At 44.0% G+C, this 22,770-nt stretch overlaps 3 protein-coding genes across 3 annotated transcripts in view; 1 reads left to right on the forward strand and 2 right to left on the reverse strand.

Annotated features, from left to right (window-relative positions):
- Positions 1 to 11,527, forward strand: part of ogdhb (oxoglutarate dehydrogenase b) — a gene marked incomplete at its 5' end in the record, with an annotated part of 50,931 nt that extends 39,404 nt beyond the window's left edge. The window contains 12 exons of the mRNA XM_084160431.1: positions 3,193 to 3,345; positions 3,725 to 3,827; positions 5,757 to 5,885; positions 6,052 to 6,202; positions 6,692 to 6,819; positions 8,174 to 8,352; positions 8,513 to 8,584; positions 8,754 to 8,882; positions 8,991 to 9,063; positions 9,211 to 9,374; positions 9,509 to 9,663; positions 9,821 to 11,527. Coding sequence (XP_084016557.1) covers positions 3,193 to 3,345; positions 3,725 to 3,827; positions 5,757 to 5,885; positions 6,052 to 6,202; positions 6,692 to 6,819; positions 8,174 to 8,352; positions 8,513 to 8,584; positions 8,754 to 8,882; positions 8,991 to 9,063; positions 9,211 to 9,374; positions 9,509 to 9,663; positions 9,821 to 9,941 — 1,557 coding nt within the window. The 3' untranslated portion in view covers positions 9,942 to 11,527. The remainder of the gene's footprint in view (positions 1 to 3,192; positions 3,346 to 3,724; positions 3,828 to 5,756; positions 5,886 to 6,051; positions 6,203 to 6,691; positions 6,820 to 8,173; positions 8,353 to 8,512; positions 8,585 to 8,753; positions 8,883 to 8,990; positions 9,064 to 9,210; positions 9,375 to 9,508; positions 9,664 to 9,820) is intronic.
- Positions 11,342 to 13,834, reverse strand: LOC311127517 (uncharacterized protein; the record flags this gene model as incomplete). Its single annotated transcript, XM_084159339.1, has 5 exons — positions 11,342 to 11,395; positions 11,901 to 12,105; positions 12,196 to 12,386; positions 13,095 to 13,310; positions 13,826 to 13,834. 5 exons carry the CDS (start codon positions 13,832 to 13,834, stop codon positions 11,342 to 11,344), a joined length of 675 nt encoding a protein of 224 aa, XP_084015465.1.
- Positions 13,835 to 13,864: 30 nt separating this feature from the next.
- pargl (poly (ADP-ribose) glycohydrolase, like) overlaps positions 13,865 to 22,770 on the reverse strand; it is a 45,209-nt gene continuing 36,303 nt past the window's right edge. Inside the window, exon 16 of the mRNA XM_084160302.1 lies at positions 13,865 to 16,012. Coding sequence (XP_084016428.1) covers positions 15,900 to 16,012 — 113 coding nt within the window. The 3' untranslated portion in view covers positions 13,865 to 15,899. The remainder of the gene's footprint in view (positions 16,013 to 22,770) is intronic.

Below are 22,770 nucleotides of genomic sequence, written 5' to 3' on the forward strand. Positions count from 1 at the left end.
ACCCCTACACCATCACACCTCCTCCATGCTTCACGGTGGGAACCACACATGCGGAGATCATCCGTTCACCTACTCTGCGTCTCACAAAGACAGGGCGGTTGGAACCAAAAATCTCAGATTTGGACTCATCAGACCAAAGGACAGATTTCCACCGGCCCAAGCAAGTCTCTTCTTCTTATTGGTGTCCTTTTAGTAGTGGTTTCTTTGCAGCAATTCGACCATGAAGGCCTGTTTCACGCAGTATCCTCTGAACAGTTGATGTTGAGATGTGTCTGTTACTTGAACTCTTTGAAGCGTTTATTTGGGCCGCAATTTCTGAGGCTGGTAACTCTAATGAACTTATCCTCTGCAGCAGAGGTAACTCTGGGTCTTCCTTTCCTGTGGCGGTCCTCATGAGAGCCAGTTTCATCATAGCGCTTGATGGTTTTTGCGACTGCACTTGAAGAAACGTTCAAAGTTCTTGAAATGTTCCGTATTGACTGACCTTCATGTCTTAAAGTAATGATGGACTGTCATTTCTCTTTGCTTATTTCAGCTGTTCTTGCCATAATATGGACTTGGTCTTTTACTAAATAGGGCTATCTTCTGTATTCCACCCCTACCTTGTCACAACACAACTAATTGGCTCAAACGCATTAAGAAGGAAATAAATTCCACAAATTAACTTTTAACAGGGTACACCTGTTAAATTAAATGCATTCCAGGTGACTACCTCATGAAGCTGGTTGAGAGAATGCCAAGAGTGTGCAAAGCTGTCATCAAGACAAAGGGTGGCTACTTTGAAGAATCTCAAATATAACATATTTTGATTTAACACTTTTTTGGTTACTACATGATTCCATATGTGTTATTTCATAGTTTTGATGTCTTCACTATTATTCTACAATGTAGAAAATAGTAAAAATAAAGAAAAACCCTTGAATGAGTAGGTGTGTCCAAACTTTTGACTGGTACTGTATGCTCAGAATGACAAAATGGAGTCCTTTACATAGCCCTTCTCCCCTTGTCTATAGGAGGGACGCACACTGTTTAAATGGCCCAAATGTTGATTCAGACTTTCACAAATGTAACAGATTTTGACTATCACTAATGTCATGATATGTTTGGTAAAGTAATAAAGTTAAATATTTTGGGTAGATTTTCCTATAACAGATTAACTATATATGGACATATTATAAAGTATGAAAAGGCTTATTCATTCACAAAACAAATAGATTTGATCACATCATCATATTTGTATATGTTTTATTATACTTCTATTGTGTACTAGGTCATATGGGTTGAAAAGTTTTTTTTTTTTTTTTTCTCAGACATAAATAAACAATTCCAGGTGAAAGCCAAAGGTCATACAGTGAGGGAAAAAAAGTATTTGATCCCCTGCTATTTTTGTAATTTTGCCCACTGACAAAGACATGATCAGTCTATAATTTTAATGGTAGGTTTATTTGAACAGTGAGAGACAGAATAACAACAAACAAATCCAGAAAAACGCATGTCAAATATGTTATAAATTGATTTGCATTTTAATGAGGGAAATAAGTATTTAACCCCTCTGCAAAACATGACTTAGTACTTGGTGGCAAAACCCTTGTTGGCAATCACAGAGGTCAGACGTTTCTTGTAGTTGGCCACCAGGATTGCACACATCTCAGGAGGAATTTTGTCCCACTTCTCTTTGCAGATCTTCTCCAAGTCATTAAGGTTTCGAGGCTGACGTTTGGCAACTCAAACCTTCAGCTCCCTCCACAGATTTTTCTATGGGATTAAGGTCTGGAGACTGGCTAGGCCCCTCCAGGACCTTAATGTGCTTCTTCTTGAGCCACTCCTTTGTTGCCTTGGCCGTGTGTTTTGGGTCATTGTCATGCTGGAATACCCATCCACGACCCATTTTCAATGCTCTGGCTGAAGGAAGGAGGTTCTCACCCAAGATTTGACGGTACATGGCCCCGTCCATCGTCCCTTTGATGCAGTGAATTTGTCCTGTCCCCTTAGCAGAAAAACACCCCCAAAGCATAATGTTTCCACCTCCATGTTTTACGGTGGGGATGGTGTTCTTGGGGTCATAGGCAGCATTCCTCCTCCTCCAAACACGGCGAGTTGAGTTGATGCCAAAGAGCTTAATTTTGGTCTCATCTGACCACAACACTTTCACCCAGTTCTCCTCTGAATCATTCAGATGTTCATTGGCAAACTTCAGACAGGCCTGTATATGTGCTTTCTTGAGCAGGGGGACCTTGCGGGCGCTGCAGGATTTCAGTCCTTCACGGCGTGGTGTGTTACCAATTGTTTTCTTGGTGACTATGGTCCCAGCTGCCTTGAGATCATTGACAAGATCCTCCCGTGTAGTTCTGGGCTGATTCCTCACCGTTCTCATGATCATTGCAACTCCACGAGGTGAGATCTTGCATGGAGCCCCAGGCCGAGGGAGATTGACAGTTATTTTGTGTTTCTTCCATTTGCGAATAATCGCACCAACTGTTGTCACCTTCTCACCAAGCTGCTTGGCGATGGTCTTGTAGCCCATTCCAGCCTTGTGTAGGTCTACAATCTGGTCCCTGACATCCTTGGAGAGCTCTTTGGTCTTGGCCATGGTGGAGAGTCTGAAATCTGATTGATTGATTGCTTCTGTGGACAGGTGTCTTTTATACATGTAACAAACTGAGATTAGGAGCACTCCCTTTAAGAGTATGCTCCTAATCTCAGCTCGTTACCTGTATAAAAGACACCTGGGAGCCAGAAATCTTTCTGATTGAGAGGGGGTCAAATACTTATTTCCCTCATTAAAATGCAAATCAATTTATAACATTTTTGACATGTGTTTTTCTGGATTTTGTTGTTGTTATTCTGTCTCTCACTGTTCAAATAAACCTACCATTAAAATTATAGACTGATTATTTCTTTGTCAGTGGGCAAACTTACAAAATCAGCAGGGGATCAAATACTTTTTTCCCTCACTGTAGCTTTCTAGGGGGGGAAACACTACTACATTAATAAAATATTGCCCTCTTGCGTATTGATGACTAAAGCTATAGCGAAACAGTGCAAATGTCTGTCAGCTCTTAATAACGTTTTCTGTTGCGTGCCCCACTGAACGTCACCAAGGTGTGTTCCTATAGTGTAATCGTCTTAATCAGATGAATGAGCCAATGTTTACACACCCTTCCGATCTCTGTGTGTGTGTGTACCCTCCAGGTGTGTTACAGGCGTAACGGCCACAATGAGATGGATGAGCCCATGTTCACTCAGCCTCTGATGTACAAGCAGATCAAGAAGCAGAAAGGAGTCCTCCAGAAATACTCTGAGAAACTCCTAGCAGAGGGAGCAGTCACCAGACAGGACTATGAGGTAACACATTCTGCCATATATACTATATACCCATATATATGCCCATATAAATCATATACCATAAACAACATTTTACATTTAGGTCATTTATCAGACGCTCTTATCCAGAGCATACATTTTCATATTTGTTCGTACTGGTCCCCCATGGGAATCGAACCCAAAACCCTAGCGTTGCATGTGCCATGCTCTATCTACCAAGTGACCCACACAAACCTTACAAACCTGTACTTAGATATCATATTCTGTCCTCTGTCTTTACATAAAATACTATCCTGAATGAAATAGAATGTACTCACTGATTGACATGAGGTGGCGAGGTGGTGTTGTTGAGTATAACTTAATTCAACATTAAATGGATATTAACCCTTCCCCTCTGTAGGAAGAGATAGCAAAGTATGACAAGATCTGTGAGGAGGCTCATGCTCGCTCTAAAGACGAGAAGATTCTACACATCAAACACTGGCTGGACTCGCCCTGGCCCGGTCAGTGTGTGTGTGTGTGTGTGTGTGTGTGCGTGCGTGCACCTACAGTAAGTTTTACAATATATAGTAAGTGCATATACAGTACCAGTCAAACGTTTGGACACACCTACTCATTCAAGGGTTTTTCTTTATTTTTACATTGTAGAATAATAGTGAAGACATCAAACCTATGAAATTACATATGGAATCATGTAGTAACCAAAAAAGTGTTACACAAATCAAAATATGTTATATTTGCGATTCTTCAAAGTAGCCACCTTTGGCCTTGATGACAGCTTTGCACACTCTTGGCATTCTCTCCACCAGCTTCACCTGGAATGCTTTTCCAACAGTCTTGAAGGAGTTCCCACATATGCTGAGCACTTGTTGGCTGCTTTTCCTTCACTCTGCAGTCCAACTCATCCCAAACCATCTCAATTGGGTTGAGGTTGGGTGATTGTGGAGGCCAGGTCGTCTGATGCAGCACTCCATCACTCTCCTTCTTGGTCAAATAGCCCTTACACAGCCTGGAGGTGTGTTTTGGGTCATTGTCCTGTTGAAAAACAAATGATCCCACTAAGCGCAAACCAGATGGGATGGCGTATTGCAGCAGAATGCTGTGGTAGCCATGCTGGTTAAGTGTGCCTTAAATTCTAAATAAATCACATACAGTGTCACCAGCAAAGCACCCCCACACCATCACACCTCCTCCTCCATGCTTCACGGTGGGAACCATACATGCAGAGATCATCCGTTCACCTACTCTGCGCCTCACAAAGACACGGCGGTTGGAACCAAAAATCTCAAATATTGACTCATCAGACCAAAGGACATATTTCCACCGGTCTACATTTTACATTTTAATCATTTAGCAGACGCTCTTATACAGAGCGACTTACAGTTAGTGAGTGCATACATTTACATACTGGCCCCCCGTGGGAAACGAACCCACAACCCTGGCTATGCAAGCGCCATGCTCTACCAACTGAGCTACAGGGGACCTATGTCCATTGCTCGTGTTTCTTGGCCCAAGCAAGTCTCTTCTTCTTATTGGTGTCCTTTTAGTAGTGGTTTCTTTGCAGCAATTCGACCATGAAGGCCTGTTTCACGCAGTCTCCTCTGAACAGTTGATGTTGAGATGTGTCTGTTACTTGAACTCTTTGAAGCGTTTATTTGGGCTGCAATTTCTGAGGCTGGTAACTCTAATGAACTTATCCTCTGCAGCAGAGGTAACTCTGGGTCTTCCTTTCCTGTGGCGGTCCTCATGAGAGCCAGTTTCATCATAGCGCTTGATGGTTTTTGCGACTGCACTTGAAGAAACGTTCAAAGTTCTTGAAATGTTCCGTATTGACTGACCTTCATGTCTTAAAGTAATGATGGACTGTCATTTCTCTTTGCTTATTTCAGCTGTTTTTGCCATAATATGGACTTGGTCTTTTACTAAATAGGGCTATCTTCTGTATTCCACCCCTACCTTGTCACAACACAACTAATTGGCTCAAATGTATTAAGAAGGAAAGAAATTCCACAAATTAACTTTTAACAGGGTACACCTGTAAATTGAAATGCATTCCAGGTGACTACCTCATGAAGCTGGTTGAAAGAATGCCAAGAGTGTGCAAAGCTGTCATCAAGACAAAGGGTGGCTACTTTGAAGAATCTCAAATAGAAAATATATTTTGATTTGTTTAACACATGATTCCATATGTGAATTACATAGTTTTGATGTCTTCACTATTATTCTACAATGTAGAAAATAGTAAAAATAAAGAAAAACCCTTGAATGAGTAGGTGTGTCCAAACTTTTGACTGGTACTGTATGTGTATATGTTAAAATCTCTAGACAGACACTAACAACATGTATCTTTCTCTATCTCTCTGTGTTTGTGTGTGCGTGCATGTGGGTGTTTGTGTATGTGCCTGCATGCGTGTGTGTGTGCGCGCGTGTAGGTTTCTTCAACGTGGACGGCCAGCCTAAGAGTATGACCAGTCTGTCTACAGGCCTGCCTGAGGAGGAGCTGGGACACATAGGACACATCGCTTCATCTGTCCCCGTGGAAGACTTCACCATACACGGAGGTACTGATACACACACACACACACAGGGATGCATGCATTCACACACACAAGCTCACACACCAAATGCATACGGAAGCACACATGCACCCACCCATGCACGTACACACACACACAATACCTGTGGAAGACAAGTACATATCCCCATCCATCTGTGTGTGTGGTTCAGGTCTGAGTCGTATATTAAAGGGTCGTGCAGCGATGGTGGGCCAGCGTGTGTGTGACTGGGCTCTAGGAGAGTACATGGCCTTTGGCTCACTGCTCAAGGAGGGAACACACATACGTCTCAGCGGACAGGACGTGGAGAGAGGAACCTTCAGGTACTAATGTCACCCTTAGGTCAGCCTATGTCACTGTTATGACTATGTTGTGCGTAAGTTAGTTGCTTGACAGTGTTGTGTAGTATGAGTATTCTATAGTAAGGTGTCTTTCAGGAAACCAGGGATACATAACTGGATGTTATGTTGGTTTAATGAACATGTAGCTAAAGCAGTACTGTCACAGTTTGGTGGTGTGTTAACTTCTGTCGCTGTACTCCTCTCCATCTCTCTTTACCCCTCTCTCCCTCTCTTTTTACCCCTCTCTCCCTCTCTCTTTACCCCTCTCTCCCTCTCTCTTTACCCCTCTCTCCCTCTCTCTTTACCCCTCTCTCCCTCTCTTTTTACCCCTCTCTCCCTCTCTCTTTACCCTTCTCTCCCTCTCTTTTTACCCCTCTCTCCCTCTTTTTCTCCACCCATCCTTCTCCCATTCCTCTCTATATTTGCCTCTCTTTCTCTCCTCTCTCTCTCCCTCCATCCCTCTCTCTACAGTCACAGGCACCATGTTCTCCATGACCAGAACGTTGATAAGAGGATCTGTATTCCCATGAACCACATCTCTCCTAACCAGGCTCCATACACCGTCTGTAACAGCTCTCTGTCTGAGTATGGAGTACTGGGTTAGCACACTCACGGACGCATGCACACACGGACGGACGGACGCACGGATGCACACACACGGACCTACGGACAGACGGAAAAACGGACGCACACACACTGACGGACACACACACGGACGCACGCACGCACGGACGGACGCACACATACAGTCTTGATTTATTAACGTTGTGGGGACACACAATTGATTCCAATTCAAAATCCTATTTTCCTTAAACCTTACCCTATAACCTTAAACCTAACTTCTAACCTTTAACCCTTATTCTAACCCTAACACTAATTCTAACCCTATACCCACTAGAAATATACTTTTTCCTTGTGGGGACTGACAAAATGTCCCCAGTTGGTCAAATACATTTTTGTTGACTATTCTTATGGGAATTCCACAAGTATAGTTAAACATGTACACACACACACACACGTACATACAGTATATGCACAGATTCATATACATACAGATGCAGCCTATTATTTTGTGCATTATGCCACAGCATTATGGGGGTTGTCTGGTGACAGCATTATGGGGGTTGTCTGGTGACAGCATGCCACAGCATTATGGGGGTTGTCTGGTGACAGCATTATGGGGGTTGTCTGGTGACAGCATGCCACAGCATTATGGGGGTTGTCTGGTGACAGCATTATGGGGGTTGTCTGGTGACAGCATGCCACAGCATTATGGGGGTTGTCTGGTGACAGCATTATGGGGGTTGTCTGGTGACAGCATGCCACAACATTATGGGGGTTGTCTGGTGACAGCATGCCACAACATTATGGGGGTTGTCTGGTGACAGCATGCCACAGCATTATGGGGGTTGTCTGGTGACAGCATTATGGGGGGTTGTCTGGCCACATCATGCCACAGCATTATGGGGGTTGTCTGGTGACAGCATGCCACAGCATTATGGGGGTTGTCTGGTGACAGCATTATGGGGGGTTGTCTGGCCACATCATGCCACAGCATTATGGGGGTTGTCTGGTGACAGCATTATGGGGGGTTGTCTGGCCACATCATGCCACAGCATTATGGGGGTTGTCTGGTGACAGCATTATGGGGGGTTGTCTGGCCACATCATGCCACAGCATTATGGGGGTTGTCTGGTGACAGCATGCCACAGCATTATGGGGGTTGTCTGGTGACAGCATTATGGGGGGTTGTCTGGCCACATCATGCCACAGCATTATGGGGGTTGTCTGGTGACAGCATGCCACAGCATTATGGGGGTTGTCTGGTGACAGCATTATGGGGGGTTGTCTGTTTTGTTAGTTAGTACCCTCATTCCTTCTGACCTGAACAACCCCCCATCCTCTCTCTCTCTCTCTCTCTTTCTCTGTCCCTCTCTCCCCCTTTATCTCTAGGTTTTGAGCTGGGTTTTGCCATGGCCAGTCCCAATGCATTGGTTCTATGGGAGGCCCAGTTTGGAGACTTCCACAACACAGCCCAGTGTATTATAGACCAGTTCATCTGCCCAGGACAGGCCAAGTGGGTCAGACAGAACGGAATAGTCCTGCTGCTGCCCCACGGCATGGAGGGAATGGTAGGGACTAGTTTTATGTCTGTCTGCCTGCCATAGTCTCTGAGAACAGAATAGTACTGCAGCTCCTATCTCTGTCTCTCTAAATGTCGGTGTCCGTTTGGGAAAAAATCTGTTGACACATGTGGATGATAAACTACATATCCCATGATTCTTCACTCAGGGTCCAGAGCACTCCTCGGCCCGACCAGAGAGGTTCCTGCAGATGTGTAACGAAGACCCAGATGCCTACCCTGTAAGTGTGTGTGTTTGTGTTTGTGCATGTTAGAGAGAGAAAGACCATGTAGGAGTGTTTGTGTGCATTTGTGCACGTCCGAGAGACAGCGAGAGCGAGGGAGTCTCTAAACTTGTGTGCTTTATGCCCTGTCCTTTCTTTATGCCCTGTCCCTTCTCTCGTCTAATAGAAATTCTCTGCTGAGGAGTTTGCAGTGCGTCAGCTGTATGACTGTAACTGGATCATAGTCAACTGCTCTACTCCAGCTAACTACTTCCACGTCCTCCGCAGACAAATACTACAGCCCTTCAGGAAGCCTGTGAGTGTCAGACACACACACTCTGCCTCACATACTTTGTACACAGAGGCTTCATACCTATATTGCCCTTTTACTAACCTCATTTTATTTATTCTCTCTGTCCTCCAGCTGATAGTCTTTACCCCCAAGTCTCTGCTGCGCCACCCAGAGGCCAAGTCCAGCTTTGACGACATGCTGCCAGGTGAGAGATGGAGGGATGGAGGGAGAGAGTGGGAGATGAGTGGGGCTCATTGGGTTTTGAGGAGGAGGCGAGGAGAGAGGATGTGAGGACTCAAGGAAAGATTATTTGAGAAACAGCCACAGTGTCTCTGACGTGTGTGTGTTTCAGGTACCCACTTCCAGCGTCTGATCCCAGACAGTGGTCCTGTGTGTGAGAAGCCAGAGGGGGTGAAGAGGATTGTGTTCTGTACTGGGAAGGTCTACTATGAACTGACCCGAGAACGCAACAACAGAGGCATGGATGATACTGTGGCCATTGCACGCATAGAGCAGGTACACGCACACACACACACACACACACACACACACATTTCCAATCTCACCTCTCTCTCCTCTTGCTCTGCTCTGCTCTCCTCCCTCCCTCTCTCTCTCTCTCTCTCTCTCTCTCTCCCTCTCTCTTCCTCCAGCTCTCTCCATTTCCATTTGACCAGGTGAAAGTGGAGACACATCGTTATCCTAACGCTGACCTGGTGTGGTGCCAGGAAGAACACAAGAACCAGGGTTACTATGACTATGTCAAACCCCGCCTACGAACCACCGTTGACTGCACCCGCCCCGTTTGGTACAACCCACCCTCCTTCTCTCATACAGCACCTGCTCAGGGAAAGATACCATTGAGTGATTTGATGAAACGTGGGTGGAATAGACCTGTGTATTGTATTAATTGTGTGCTCTATTCTTTTTTGTGTGTGTGTGTGTGTGTGTGTGTGTTTGTGTAGGTATGCTGGTCGTGGACCAGCAGCAGCTCCAGCTACGGGGAACAAAGCAGCTCACCTGGTGGAGTTACAACACTTCCTAGATACAGCTTTTAACCTGGACGCTTTCACTTTTATACCCTAACCCCTACACCCTAACCCCTACACCCTAACCCCTACACCCTAACCCCTACACCCTACCCTTACCTCACCTGGTGGAGTTACAACACTTCCTAGATACAGCTTTTAACCTGGACGCTTTCACTTTTACACCCTAACCCCTACACCCTAACCCCTACACCCTACCCTTACCTCACCTGGTGGAGTTACAACACTTCATAGATACAGCTTTTAACCTGGACGCTTTCACTTTTATACCCTAACCTCTACACCCTAACCCCTACACCCTAACCCCTACACCCTACCCTTACCTCACCTGGTGGAGTTACAACACTTCATAGATACAGCTTCTAACCTGGACGCTTTCACTTTTATACCCTAACCCCTACACCCTAACCCCTACACCCTACCCTTACCTCACCTGGTGGAGTTACAACACTTCATAGATACAGCTTTTAACCTGGACGCTGACACTTGAAAGTCTTAGAACACTGATAGCCTAACCCCACGCCCTACACCAGAGTTCCCCAACTGGCAGCACGCGGGCCGAATTTGGACCGCGGGGGGGTTCAAAAGACTGTAAAAACACCAGGAAATCAGCTCCAAGTGATTTTAATTCAAGAAATCTGTTCCCAAGTATTCCAACGCATAATAGAGAGACACGTGATCGTATACAAATGTAAGCAAGGTTTGAAATGTTTTAGTCAAACATTATATATGTTGGGGCTCTTGTGGTCAATTTGCAGTCTACAAATTATTTGTAATTATGTTCTGGCCCCCCGACCATCCGCTCAACAAAAACTTGGCCCACTGCTGAATCTAGTTGATGATCCCTGCCCTACACTCTACTCAAAACACCCTTATACACTAGGCCTACACTCCACTCTAACATCTACCTGCTGGAGTTAAAATATTTTTAACTGGATGCATACGCTTGAAAGTCTTAGCACACTGATAGCCTAACCCTGGCCTATACCCTACCCTTACCTCATTCTGCTGAAGTTACTACACTTCTTAGTCAGGTTTTCACCTGGATGCATACATTTAAACCCTACACCCTAACCTTATCCCTTAACCAGAATACACTGGATAGTCTTAACACACTTACTCTGAACCCTCATTCAGTGTCTCTGTATTATTTCTATATCAAAACTCACACTGAACTGTCTGCTATGGAAGACTTTAGATACCTCAAAACGCACATTGACTGACCATAGCTCCTCTTGCACTGTTGAACCATGGAGGGAAATGTCTGTGGAGTCTGACAAAGAATGGACCCATTTTATGAGGCTATGTATTCAACCATACAAATGCCCTCCATTTTCCATCTCTCCCGTCTCATTCTCTATCTTCTCCATCCCTCTCTTCCTGTCTTTTCACCCACCTTCCTTTCATCCCCCTATTTTTTTCTCTCCTCTTGTCCACTCACTCTCCTACCTCTCTTTTTCCCCCTCTCTTCTCCTCCCCCTCTTCCACCTCCTGTGCCAAATGTAAACAAACTGTTGGGAGATTACTTGATGAGAAATGACTATATTATATCAAACATTGTATAAGATCCAGTAGTAACTTATGATGTGACGAGGTGAAAATGCCTACTGGTCTGGTGGGGATCTCTTTGGGACTAAATACAATTATGTATTTATTTTAGTATAGTGTTCTATGTTTGTTCTTTTATCATTTATTCATTCAATAAAGACATGACATTGCCTGTGTCAACGTATGGGGCTTGCTTTTCATGAATGTAATGGTAATATTGTATATTATTAATAACTAATTAATACCATATCTTGTGAATGTCAGCAGTCAGCCACAATACAGGGCTCCACAATGCTCAGTTTAGTTTACCAGTAAACAAAGAGTGACTTCACTGGATTATAAGAAGGGTCACTTCTAGCTCTAAGTCAGTGTCACCTGTAATAAGATATTACATTTTATAATGTAACAAGACAGTATAAGGCCACATGTAACAAGGCAGTATAGTTACCTGAAGGAAATGGATGTGATCCTCTGTGTGTGAGAGACGCTCCAACTCAGCATCTCTCCTCCTCAGCGCAGCTATCTCCTGCTCCAGGAGTCCTTCAGCTCGACTCACTTTAGCCTTCTCCTGGGCTCTGATCAGCTCCTTCAGCTCAGAGCGCCTTCTCTCCATGGAGCGGATCAGCTCAGCCACTGTCCACTTCTGCAGAGCGCTGTTAGGACACAGAGAGAGAGAGAGAGAGAGAGGCTCCATGTTAATCAGTCTATTCCCTCTCTAACTTGGAACCCAGACAGCATGTTACCTACAGTGGGACTCAGACAGTGGGACTGGAGAGTGCCCTCTCTCCCTCACTGGCTGACTGGAGGAGGGAAGTGAAATGGTGCATCTCCTCTGGTCAATAAGAGACTCCACAGCTTGTTGGAGCTCCTTCAGCACCTTTTCTCTCTCCTGGACTCTCTGCTGGACTTTCTGCTGACTCATCCCCAGCTGACTCTGTGGAGAAACACTCTTCATTGAGCTATCAAGTTTTATGTGTCCAAAATAGTTCACTAGTAAAGTAACATAGAGGGTAGGGATAAAAATCTTAAGAAAGTCCATTTGGAAAAGTATATGATCTATATTGTTGATTGTTAAAAAGGCCAGTCCTCTCAACTAAACTATGTCCTGACCTACATCACCAGTCAGTCACCACAGCACACAGTTACTACACAGTCACCACAGCACAGTTACTACAGTCACCACAGCACACAGTTACTACACAGTCACTACAGCACACAGTTACTACACAGTCACCACAGCACAGTTACTACAGTCACCACAGCACACAGTTACTACACAGTCACTACAGCATACAGTTACTACAGTCACCACAGCACACAGTTACTACACAGTCACCACAGAACACAGTTACTACACAGTCACCACAGCACACAGTTGAATGATTATAGTTATTACAGTACACAATACTAATCAGAGAGACTGAACTTTGGACTCATAAAAGTCATTCAGAATGATAATGGTGTTTGATGTTAAACAATGGTAATACATTAGGATAATTTAGGTTTGATGTTTATATTTCTTCTGCTGTGGATTGATTTCATTTTTCAACTTTGTTTATTCTCTCCTATTAAACCAACCTTCATACTGTGTCTTTAATTCTGTGTTTATCAGAGAGTTACCAACAAGTTGCTCTGGTCTAACCTGTTTCTCAGTCCTCTCTGCTGCAGCTGACACTGTATCATGGCCTTTATGTTCATCCATCACACACTGATAACAGATACACTGTTGATCGGTACGACAGTAAACCTCCAGCAGTTTGTCATGATGAGAACAGATCTTCTCCTGTAGTTGTGTGGTGGCTTTAACCAATGTGTGCTTCTTGAAACCAGGAGATTCATAGTGAGGTTGGAGGTGAGTCTCGCAGTAACATTACATTTACATTTACGTCATTTAGCAGACGCTCTTATCCAGAGCGACTTACAGTTAGTGCATACATTATTCTTTTTTATTTTCATACTAGCTTTCCTTGGAGTTAAGGTCTGTCTGCACTGAGGACAGCTGTAGATATCCTGATCCCAGTAGCCCTCAATACAGCTTCTACAGTAACTGTGTCCACAAGGAATAGCCGGCTCCTTCAGTAGATCCAGACAGACAGAACAACAGAACTGGTCCTGGTCCAGCAGAACTCCCCGCTGAGCCATTTGGACTGTTGTTGTGCACTCTCACAGAGACAGAGATCAGTTTTATTTCCACAGATGAGAGTTTGTAGGAGGGGGAGGGACTTCCTGCTTCTGCCAGAGGGTGGAGTTAGAAAGAGAGGGAGGGAGGGAAAACAAGATAGCTTGAGGGAGACAGAGTGTGTGTGTGTGTGTGTGTGTGTGTGTGAGTGAGTGAGAGAGACAGAAAGAGAGACGGGTATGTCTGTCAGCCACAAGACTCATTTTACCAACAAACAAAGAGTGAAGTCACTGGATTATAAAGAGGAATTTATTCAAAATGTTTAAAGAAAAAACTTTTTTTTTGTATTTTACAGTACACTGCACGTATATATACAGTTGAAGTCGGAAGTTTACATACACTTAGGTTGGAGTCATTAAAACTTGTTTTTCAAACACTCCACAAATTTCTTGTCAACAAACTATCGTTTTGGCAAGTCGGTTAGGACATCTACTTTGTGCATGACACAAGTAATTTTTCCAACAATTGTTTACAGATAGATTATTTAATTTATAATTCACTATATCACAATTCCAGTGGGTCAGAAGTTTACATAAACTAAGTTGACTGTGCCTTTAAACAGCTTGAAAAATTCCAGAAAATGATGTCATGGCTTTAGAAGCTTCTGATAGGCTAATTGACATCATTTGAGTCAATTGGAGGTGTACCTGTGGCTGTATTTCAAGGCCTACCTTCAAACTCAGTGCCTCTTTGCTTGACATCATGGGAAAATCAAAAGAAATCAGCCAAAAAATTGTAGACCTCCACAAGTCTGGTTCATCCTTGGGAGCAATTTCCAAACGCCTGAAGGCACCACGTTCATCTGTACAAACAATAGTACACAAGTATAAACACCATGGGACCACGCAGCCGTCATACCGCTCAGGAAGGAGACGCGTTCTGTCTCCTAGAGATGAACGTACTTTGGTGCGAAAAGTGCAAATCAATCCCAGAACAACAGCAAAGGACCTTGTGAAGGAGGAAAAGGTACAAAATATTCTATATCCACAGTAAAACGAGTCCTATATCGACATAACCTGAAAGGCCGCTCAGCAAGGAAGAAGCCACTGCTCCAAAACCGCCATAAAAAAGCCAGACTACGGTTTGCAACTGCACATGGGGACAAAGATCTTACTTTTTGGAGAAATGTCCTCTGGTCTGATGAAACAAAAATAGAACTGTTTGGCCATAATGACCATCGTTATGTTTGGAGGAAAAAGGGTGTTGCTTGCAAGCCGAAGAACACCATCCCAACCGTGAAGCACGGGGGTGACAGCATCATGCTGTGGGGGTGCTTTGCTGCAGGAGGGACTGGTGCACTTCACAAAATAGATGCCATCATGAGGAAGGATAATTATGTGGACATATTGAAGCAACATCTCAAGACATCAGTCAGGAAGTTAAAGCTTGGTCACAAATGGGTCTTCCAAATGGACAATGACCCCAAGCATACTTCCAAAGTTGTGCCAAAATGGCTTAAGGACAACAAAGTCAAGGTATTGGAGTGGCCATCACAAAGCCCTGACCTCAATCCTATTGAAAATTTGTGGGCAGAACTGAAAAAGTGTGCGCGAGCAAGGAGGCCTACAAACCTGACTCAGTTACACCAGCTCTGTCAGGAGGAATGGGCCAAAATTCACCCAACTTATTGTGGGAAGCTTGTGAAAGGCTACCCGAAACATTTGACCCAAGTTAAACAATTTAAAGCAATGCTACCAAATACTAATTGAGTGTATGTAAACTTCTGACCCACTGGGAATGTGATGAGAAAACTAAAAGCTGAAATAAATCATTATATCTACTATTATTCTGACATTTCACATTCTTAAAATAAAGTGGTGATCCTAACTGACCTAAGACTGGGAATTTTACTAGGATTAAACGTCAGGAATTGTGAAAAACTGAGTTTAAATGTATTTGGCTAAGGTGTCCGTAAACTTCCGACTTCAACTGGTGCTGGTTGAGTTGTTGGCTATCATCAAGGGAAAAATCAAAAAGCAGGACCCCTGGTTTTGCTGACATCATTTCATTAGCTTCGTTTTATCATCACATTTAGTTGTTTTCTAAATAGTTCAGTATGCAGCAGTTACAAATGTATAAGTTTGATTTAGGAACAGTGTAGTAGCGAAAAGAGAAACACATTCATAATCAACCATTACTTGGAATTGTACTATGTTTCTATCCACAGATCATTCATAGAGCCACTCTATCTCTGGGGTGCATCTCAATAATCCTAAAAAGGAAAGGAGACAAGGAAAGGAAGCTCCTTTAGAGTATTGAGATGTGTCCTCACAGCTGACTCCTGTGTTCCAGGGTGTTCCTGATCCAGTCAAATAGGTCCACATGTGTGTGAGACAACTGTATCACAGCACAGTAGTCATCCAGCAATTCATACAGTTTACCTGAGACAGGGGAGAGGAATCAATCAATCAAACTTTATTTACATGGCCACTAAGAGGATATGAGGTTTGACTAAACACAGTGAAGGGAAGGAGGACTTTCAGATCAGGTTTCACCTCCTGTATCCTAATACACTTTACAGACTGACTTTATGGTATGTTGCCTGTAAAAAAGGCAATGTTTTTCAGAACCCAATTCATACAGTCCCATTTTTACCACATTCTTGCCGGGATAAGCCTTTTATATCTCCCGTGCCTGCAAGTGTAGGAGTGGGAGTAGATGTGGCCCGTTGTGAGTGGATGTCTACATGAATAAATCCATTGAATATACACCATCACAAAGAAATCCATTATTCATTTGTTTTAGGCAGGGCCTAACAAACATTATATGACTAATAAAATTGAATTTCTAAATAGAATGGCATATTCTGAGTTTCATTATGTTACTGGTCTGTGCAGCCTATGGACTACATGCACATGAAATCAACAGTTAGTTTGTTCATTAAACAGACAAGACACACTTAGGCTACCCTGATCACAGTGAACACACATATATTATATAGTAGGCTAAGAATATAATGAAATATAACAGAATAAAACACAAGGAAACATTTCCCCACACAACTTGATATTTTGAAAGAGCCCAAGGCAAGCCCATGTTTTTTTTATCCACGTTTGATCTCTTTCCTACCCTCAGTCCGCTTTGATAGGGAGCAGGTGTAGGGTCTTGCATTTAGAGAATCTTCATCATACCAATAGAAAATAATAGCTATCTACAGTATCTCACAAAAGTGAGTACACTCCTCACATTTTTGTAAATATTTGAGTATATCTTTTCATGTGACAACACTGAAGAAATGACACTTTGCTACAATGTAAAGTAGTGAGTGTACAGCTTGTATAACAGTGTACATTTGCTGTCCCCTCAAAATAACACAACACACAGCCATTAATATCTAAACCGCTGGCAACAAAAGTGAGTACACCCCTAAGTGAAAATGTCCAAATTGGGCCCAAAGTGTCAATATTTTGTGTGGCCACCATCATTTTCCAGCACTGCCTTAACCCTCTTGGGCATGGAGTTCACCAGAGCTTCACAGGTTGCCACTGGAGTCCTCTTCCACTCCTCCATGACGACATCACGGAGCTGGTGGATGTTAGAGACCTTGCACTCTTCCACCTTCCGTTTGAGGATGCCCCACAGATGCTCAATAGGGTTTAGGTCTGGAGACATGCTTGGCCAGTCCATCACCTTTACCCTCAGCTTCTTTAGCAAGGCAGTGGTCGTCTTGGAGGTGTGTTTGGGGTCGTTATCATGCTGGAATACTGCCCTGCAGCCCAGTCTCCGAAGGGAGGGGATCATGCTCTGCTTCAGTATGTCACAGTACATGTTGGCATTCATGGTTCCCTCAATGAACTGTAGCTCCCCAGTGCCGGCAGCACTCATGCAGCCCCAGACCACACTCCCACCACCATGCTTGACTGTAGGCAAGACACACTTGTCTTTGTACTCCTCACCTGGTTGCCGCCAAACATGCTTGACACCATCTGAACCAAATATGTTTATCTTGGTCTCATCAGACCACAGGACATGGTTCCAGTAATCCATGTCCTTAGTCTACTTGTCTTCAGCAAACTGTTTGCGGGCTTTCGTGTGCATCATCTTTAGAAGAGGCTTCCTTCTGGGACGACAGCCATGCAGACACTCCTCACATTTTTGTAAATATTTGAGTATATCTTTCCATGTGACAACACTGAAGAAATGACACTTTGCTACAATGTAAAGTAGTGAGTGTACAGCTTGTATAACAGTGTACATTTGCTGTCCCCTCAAAATAACTCAACACACAGCCATTAATGCCTAAACCGCTGGCAACAAAAGTGAGTACACCCCTAAGTGAAAATGTCCAAATTGGGCCCAATTAGCCAATTTCCCTCCCCGGTGTCATGTCTCGTTAGTGTTACAAGGTCTCAGGTGTGAATGGGGAGCAGGTGTGTTAAATTTGGTGTCATCGCTCTCACACTCCCTCATACTGGTCACTGGAAGTTCAACATGGCACCTCATGGCAAAGAACTCTCTGAGGATCTGAAAAAAAGAATTGTTGCTCTACATAAAGATGGCCTGGGCTATAAGAAGATTGCCAAGACCCTGAAACTGAGCTGCAGCACGGTGGCCAAGACCATACAGCGGTTTAACAGGACAGGTTCCACTCAGAACAGGCCTCGCCATGGTCGACCAAAGAAGTTGAGTGCACGTGTTCAGTGTCATATCCAGAGGTTGTCTTTGGGAAATAGACGTATGAGTGCTGCCAGCATTGCTGCAGAGGTTGAAGGGGTGGGGGGTCAGCCTGTCAGTGCTCAAACCATACGCCGCACACTGCATCAAATTGGTCTGCATGGCTGTCGTCCCAGAAGGAAGCCTCTTCTAAAGATGATGCACAAGAAAGCCCGCAAACAGTTTGCTGAAGACAAGCAGACTAAGGACATGGATTACTGGAACCATGTCCTGTGGTCTGATGAGACCAAGATAAACATATTTGGTTCAGATGGTGTCAAGCATGTTTGGCGGCAACCAGGTGAGGAGTACAAAGACAAGTGTGTCTTGCCTACAGTCAAGCATGGTGGTGGGAGTGTCATGGTCTGGGGCTGCATGAGTGCTGCCGGCACTGGGGAGCTACAGTTCATTGAGGGAACCATGAATGCCAACATGTACTGTGACATACTGAAGCAGAGCATGATCCCCTCCCTTCGGAGACTGGGCCGCAGGGCTGTATTCCAACATGATAACGACCCTAAACACACCTCCAAGACGACCACTGCCTTGCTAAAGAAGCTGAGGGTAAAGGTGATGGACTGGCCAAGCATGTCTCCAGACCTAAACCCTATTGAGCATCTGTGGGGCATCCTCAAACGGAAGGTGGAGGAGTGCAAGGTCTCTAACATCCACCAGCTCCGTGATGTCGTCATGGAGGAGTGGAAGAGGACTCCAGTGGCAACCTGTGAAGCTCTGGTGAACTCCATGCCCAAGAGGGTTAAGGCAGTGCTGGAAAATGATGGTGGCCACACAAAATATTGACACTTTGGGCCCAATTTGGACATTTTCACTTAGGGGTGTACTCACTTTTGTTGCCAGCGGTTTAGACATTAATGGCTGTGTGTTGTGTTATTTTGAGGGGACAGCAAATGTACACTGTTATACAAGCTGTACACTCACTACTTTACATTGTAGCAAAGTGTCATTTTTTCAGTTTTGTCACATGGAAAGATATACTCAAATATTTACAAAAATGTGAGGGGTGTACTCACTTTTGTGAGATACTGTATATTTTTTAAAGCATGTGAATCTCGTGTTCATATTTCATAACCTCCTCAGACTTTTGGAATTGCCTATATGTGGTCGAGCAAAATAATAGGCCTTGATTTAGGCTACATTATTGAATGCTAAATGTTTCTGATCAGTGATAGATGAGCAAATGAATAGATGAGCTTTACCATCTCCACGAATGTAACCAAATATAGCCTACAGCCGGAGATTCAGTGAAACAAAATCACATTGATTGATTAAGACAAGTCAGAGGCTTTTTGTTGGGAGTAGGCCTAGGTTACTAAGCAACTGTGAGTGAAGAGCAAAATAATCCAGTTATTAGGCTACATAACAAAATGTTCTGATCAGTGATAATAAATGAGCCAACCAGACAAGATGATCATGAGCAGTACTCAGCTCAACTTAGCTAACACTTCCACAGCCTCATTGTAGCCTAACCAATATCCAAACGGAGATTCAGTAAAAAATAAAAATCCGACAATAACCAGTTTTTCATCCAATGTTTTTATGCGCATAAAGTACACTGTGGCTTGCGAATGTATTCACCCCCCTTGGCATTTTTCCTATTTTGTTGCCTTAAAACCTGGAATTAAAATTGATTTTGGGGGGGTTTGTATCATTTGATTTACACAACATGCCTACCACTTTGAAGATGCAAAATATTTTTTTTCTGAAACAAACAAGAAATAAGACACAAAAAAACAGAAGACTTGAGCGTGCATTACTATTTACCCCCCCAAAGTCAATACTTTGTAGAGCCACCTTTTGCAGCAATTACAGCTGCAAGTCTCTTGGGGTATGTCTCTATAAGCTTGACACATCTAGCCACTGGGATTTTTGCCCATTCTTCAAGGCAAAACTGCTCCAGCTCCTTCAAGTTGGATGGGTTCCGCTGGTGTACAGCAATCTATAAGTCATACTACAGATTCTCAATTGGATTGAGGTCAGGGCTTTGACTAGGCCATTCCAATACATTTAAATGTTTCCCCTTAAACCACTCAAGTGTTGCTTTAGCAGTATGCTTAGGGTCATTATTCTGCTGGAAGGTGAACCTCCGATCCCACTCTCAAATCTCTGGAAGACTGAAACAGGTTTACCTCAAGAATTTCCCTGTATTTAGCTATATCCATCATTCCTTCAATTCTGACCAGTTTCCCAGTCCCTGCAGATGAAAACATCCCCACAGCATGATGCTGCCACCACCATGCTTCACTGTGGGGATGGTGTTCTCGGGGTGATGAGAGGTGTTGGGTTTGTGTCAGACATAGTGTTTTCCTTGATGGCCAAAAAGCTCAATTTTAGTCTCATCTTACCAGAGTACCTTCTTCCACATGTTTGGGGAGTCTCCCACGTGCCTTTTGGTGAACACCAAACGTGTTTGCTTATTTTTTTCTTTAAGCAATGTCTTTTTTCTGGCCACTCTTCCGTAAAGCCCAGCTCTGTGGAGTGTACAGCTTAAAGTGGTCCTATGGACAGATACTCCAATTCCGCTGTGGAGCTTTGCAGCTCCTTCAGGGTTATCTTTGGTCTCTTTGTTGCCTCTCTGATTAATGCCCTCCTTGCCTGGTCCGTGAGTTTTGGTGGGCGGCCCTCTCTTGGCAGGCCATATCCTTTCCATTTTTTAATAATGGATTTAATGATGCTCCGTGGGAAGTTCAACGTTTCTGATATTTTCTTATAACCCAACCCTGATCTGTACTTCTCCACAACTTTGTCCCTGACCTGCTTGGAGAGCTCCTTGGTCTTCATGGTGCCGCTTGCTTGGTGGTGCCCCTTGCTTAGCGGTGTTGCAGACTCTGGGGCCTTTCATAACAGCTGTGCTGCTGCTCCAGTTTCAACTGTTCAGCCTGCGGCTATGGAACCCTGACCTGTTCACCAGATGTTCTACCTTGTCCCGGACCTGCTGTTTTCGACTCTCTCTCTCTCTCTCTACCGCACCTGCTGTTTGTAAACAACAGCTGGTGCATGAAATCTAATATTAAGGAAGTCCCGAGGTTTTGCTCGCCTGAGGTAGAGTATCTCATGATAAGCAGTAGACCACACTATTTACCAAGATAGTTTTCATCTATATTTTTCGTAGCTGTCTATTTACCACCACAAACCGATGCTGGCACTAAGACTGCACTCAATGAGCTGTATAAGGCCATAAGCAAACAAGAAAACGCTCATCCAGAGGCAGCGCTCCTAGTGGCCAGGGACTTTAATGCAGGGAAACTTAAATCCGTTCTACCTAATTTCTACCAGCATGTTAAATGTGCACCCTCGCCCTCCATTTGGCAAATCTGACCATAATTCTATACTCCTGATTCCTGCTTATAAGCAAAAACTAAAGGAGGAAGCACCAGTGACTCGGTTAATAAGGAAGTGGTCAGATGACGCAGATGCTAAGGTACAGGACTGTTTTGCTAGCACAGACTGGAATATGTTTCCGGGATTCTTCCGATGGCATTGAGTACACCACATCAGTCACTGGCTTCATCAATAAGTGCATCGATGACGTCGTCCCCACAGGCACCGTACGTACATACCCCAACCAGAAGCCATGGATTACAGGCAACATCCGCACTGAGCTAAAAGGGTAGAGCAGCCGCTTTCAAGGAGCGGGACTCTAACCCGGACGCTTATAAGAAATCCCGCTATGCCCTCCGATGAACCATCAAACAGGCAAAGAGTCAATACAGGACTAAGATTGAATCGTACTACACCGGCTCTGACGCTTGTCGGATGTGGCAGGGCTTGCAAACTATTACAGACTACAAAGGGAAGCACAGCCACGAGCAGCCCAGTGACACAAGCTTACCAGATGAGCTAAATCACTTCTATGATGCTTGCGTCGAGGCAAGCAACACTGAAGCATGCATGAGAGCATCAGCTGTTCCGCATGATTATGTGATCACACTCTCCGTAGCAGATGTGAGTAAGACTTTTAAGCAGGTCAACATTCACAAGGCTGCAGGGCCAGACGGATTACCAGGACGCGTTCTCCGAGCCTGCGCTGACCAACTGGCAAGTGTCTTCACTGACATTTTCAACATGTCCCTGACTGAGTTTTTAATACCAACATATTTCAAGCAGACCACCATAGTCCCTGTGCCCAAGAACACTAAGATAACCTGCCTCTCTGTTTATTATCTATGCATAGTCACTTTAACTCTACCCACATGTACACTACCTTTCAAAAGTTTGGGGTCACTTAGAAATGTCCTTGTTTTCGAAAGAAAAGCAATTTTATTGTCCATTAAAATAACATCAAATTGATCAGAAATACAGTGTAGACATTGTTAATGTTGTAAATGGCTATTGTAGCTGGAAATGGCTGATTTTTAATGGAATATCTACATAGGCGTACAGAGGTCCATTATTATCGGTCCTGTGTTCCAATGGCACGTTGTGTTTGCTAATCCAAGTTTATCCTTTTAAAAGGCTAATTGATCAT

This window comes from Coregonus lavaretus, assembly GCF_964263955.1.
Source record: "Coregonus lavaretus genome assembly, chromosome: 4".
Classification (NCBI taxonomy): domain Eukaryota; kingdom Metazoa; phylum Chordata; class Actinopteri; order Salmoniformes; family Salmonidae; genus Coregonus; species Coregonus lavaretus.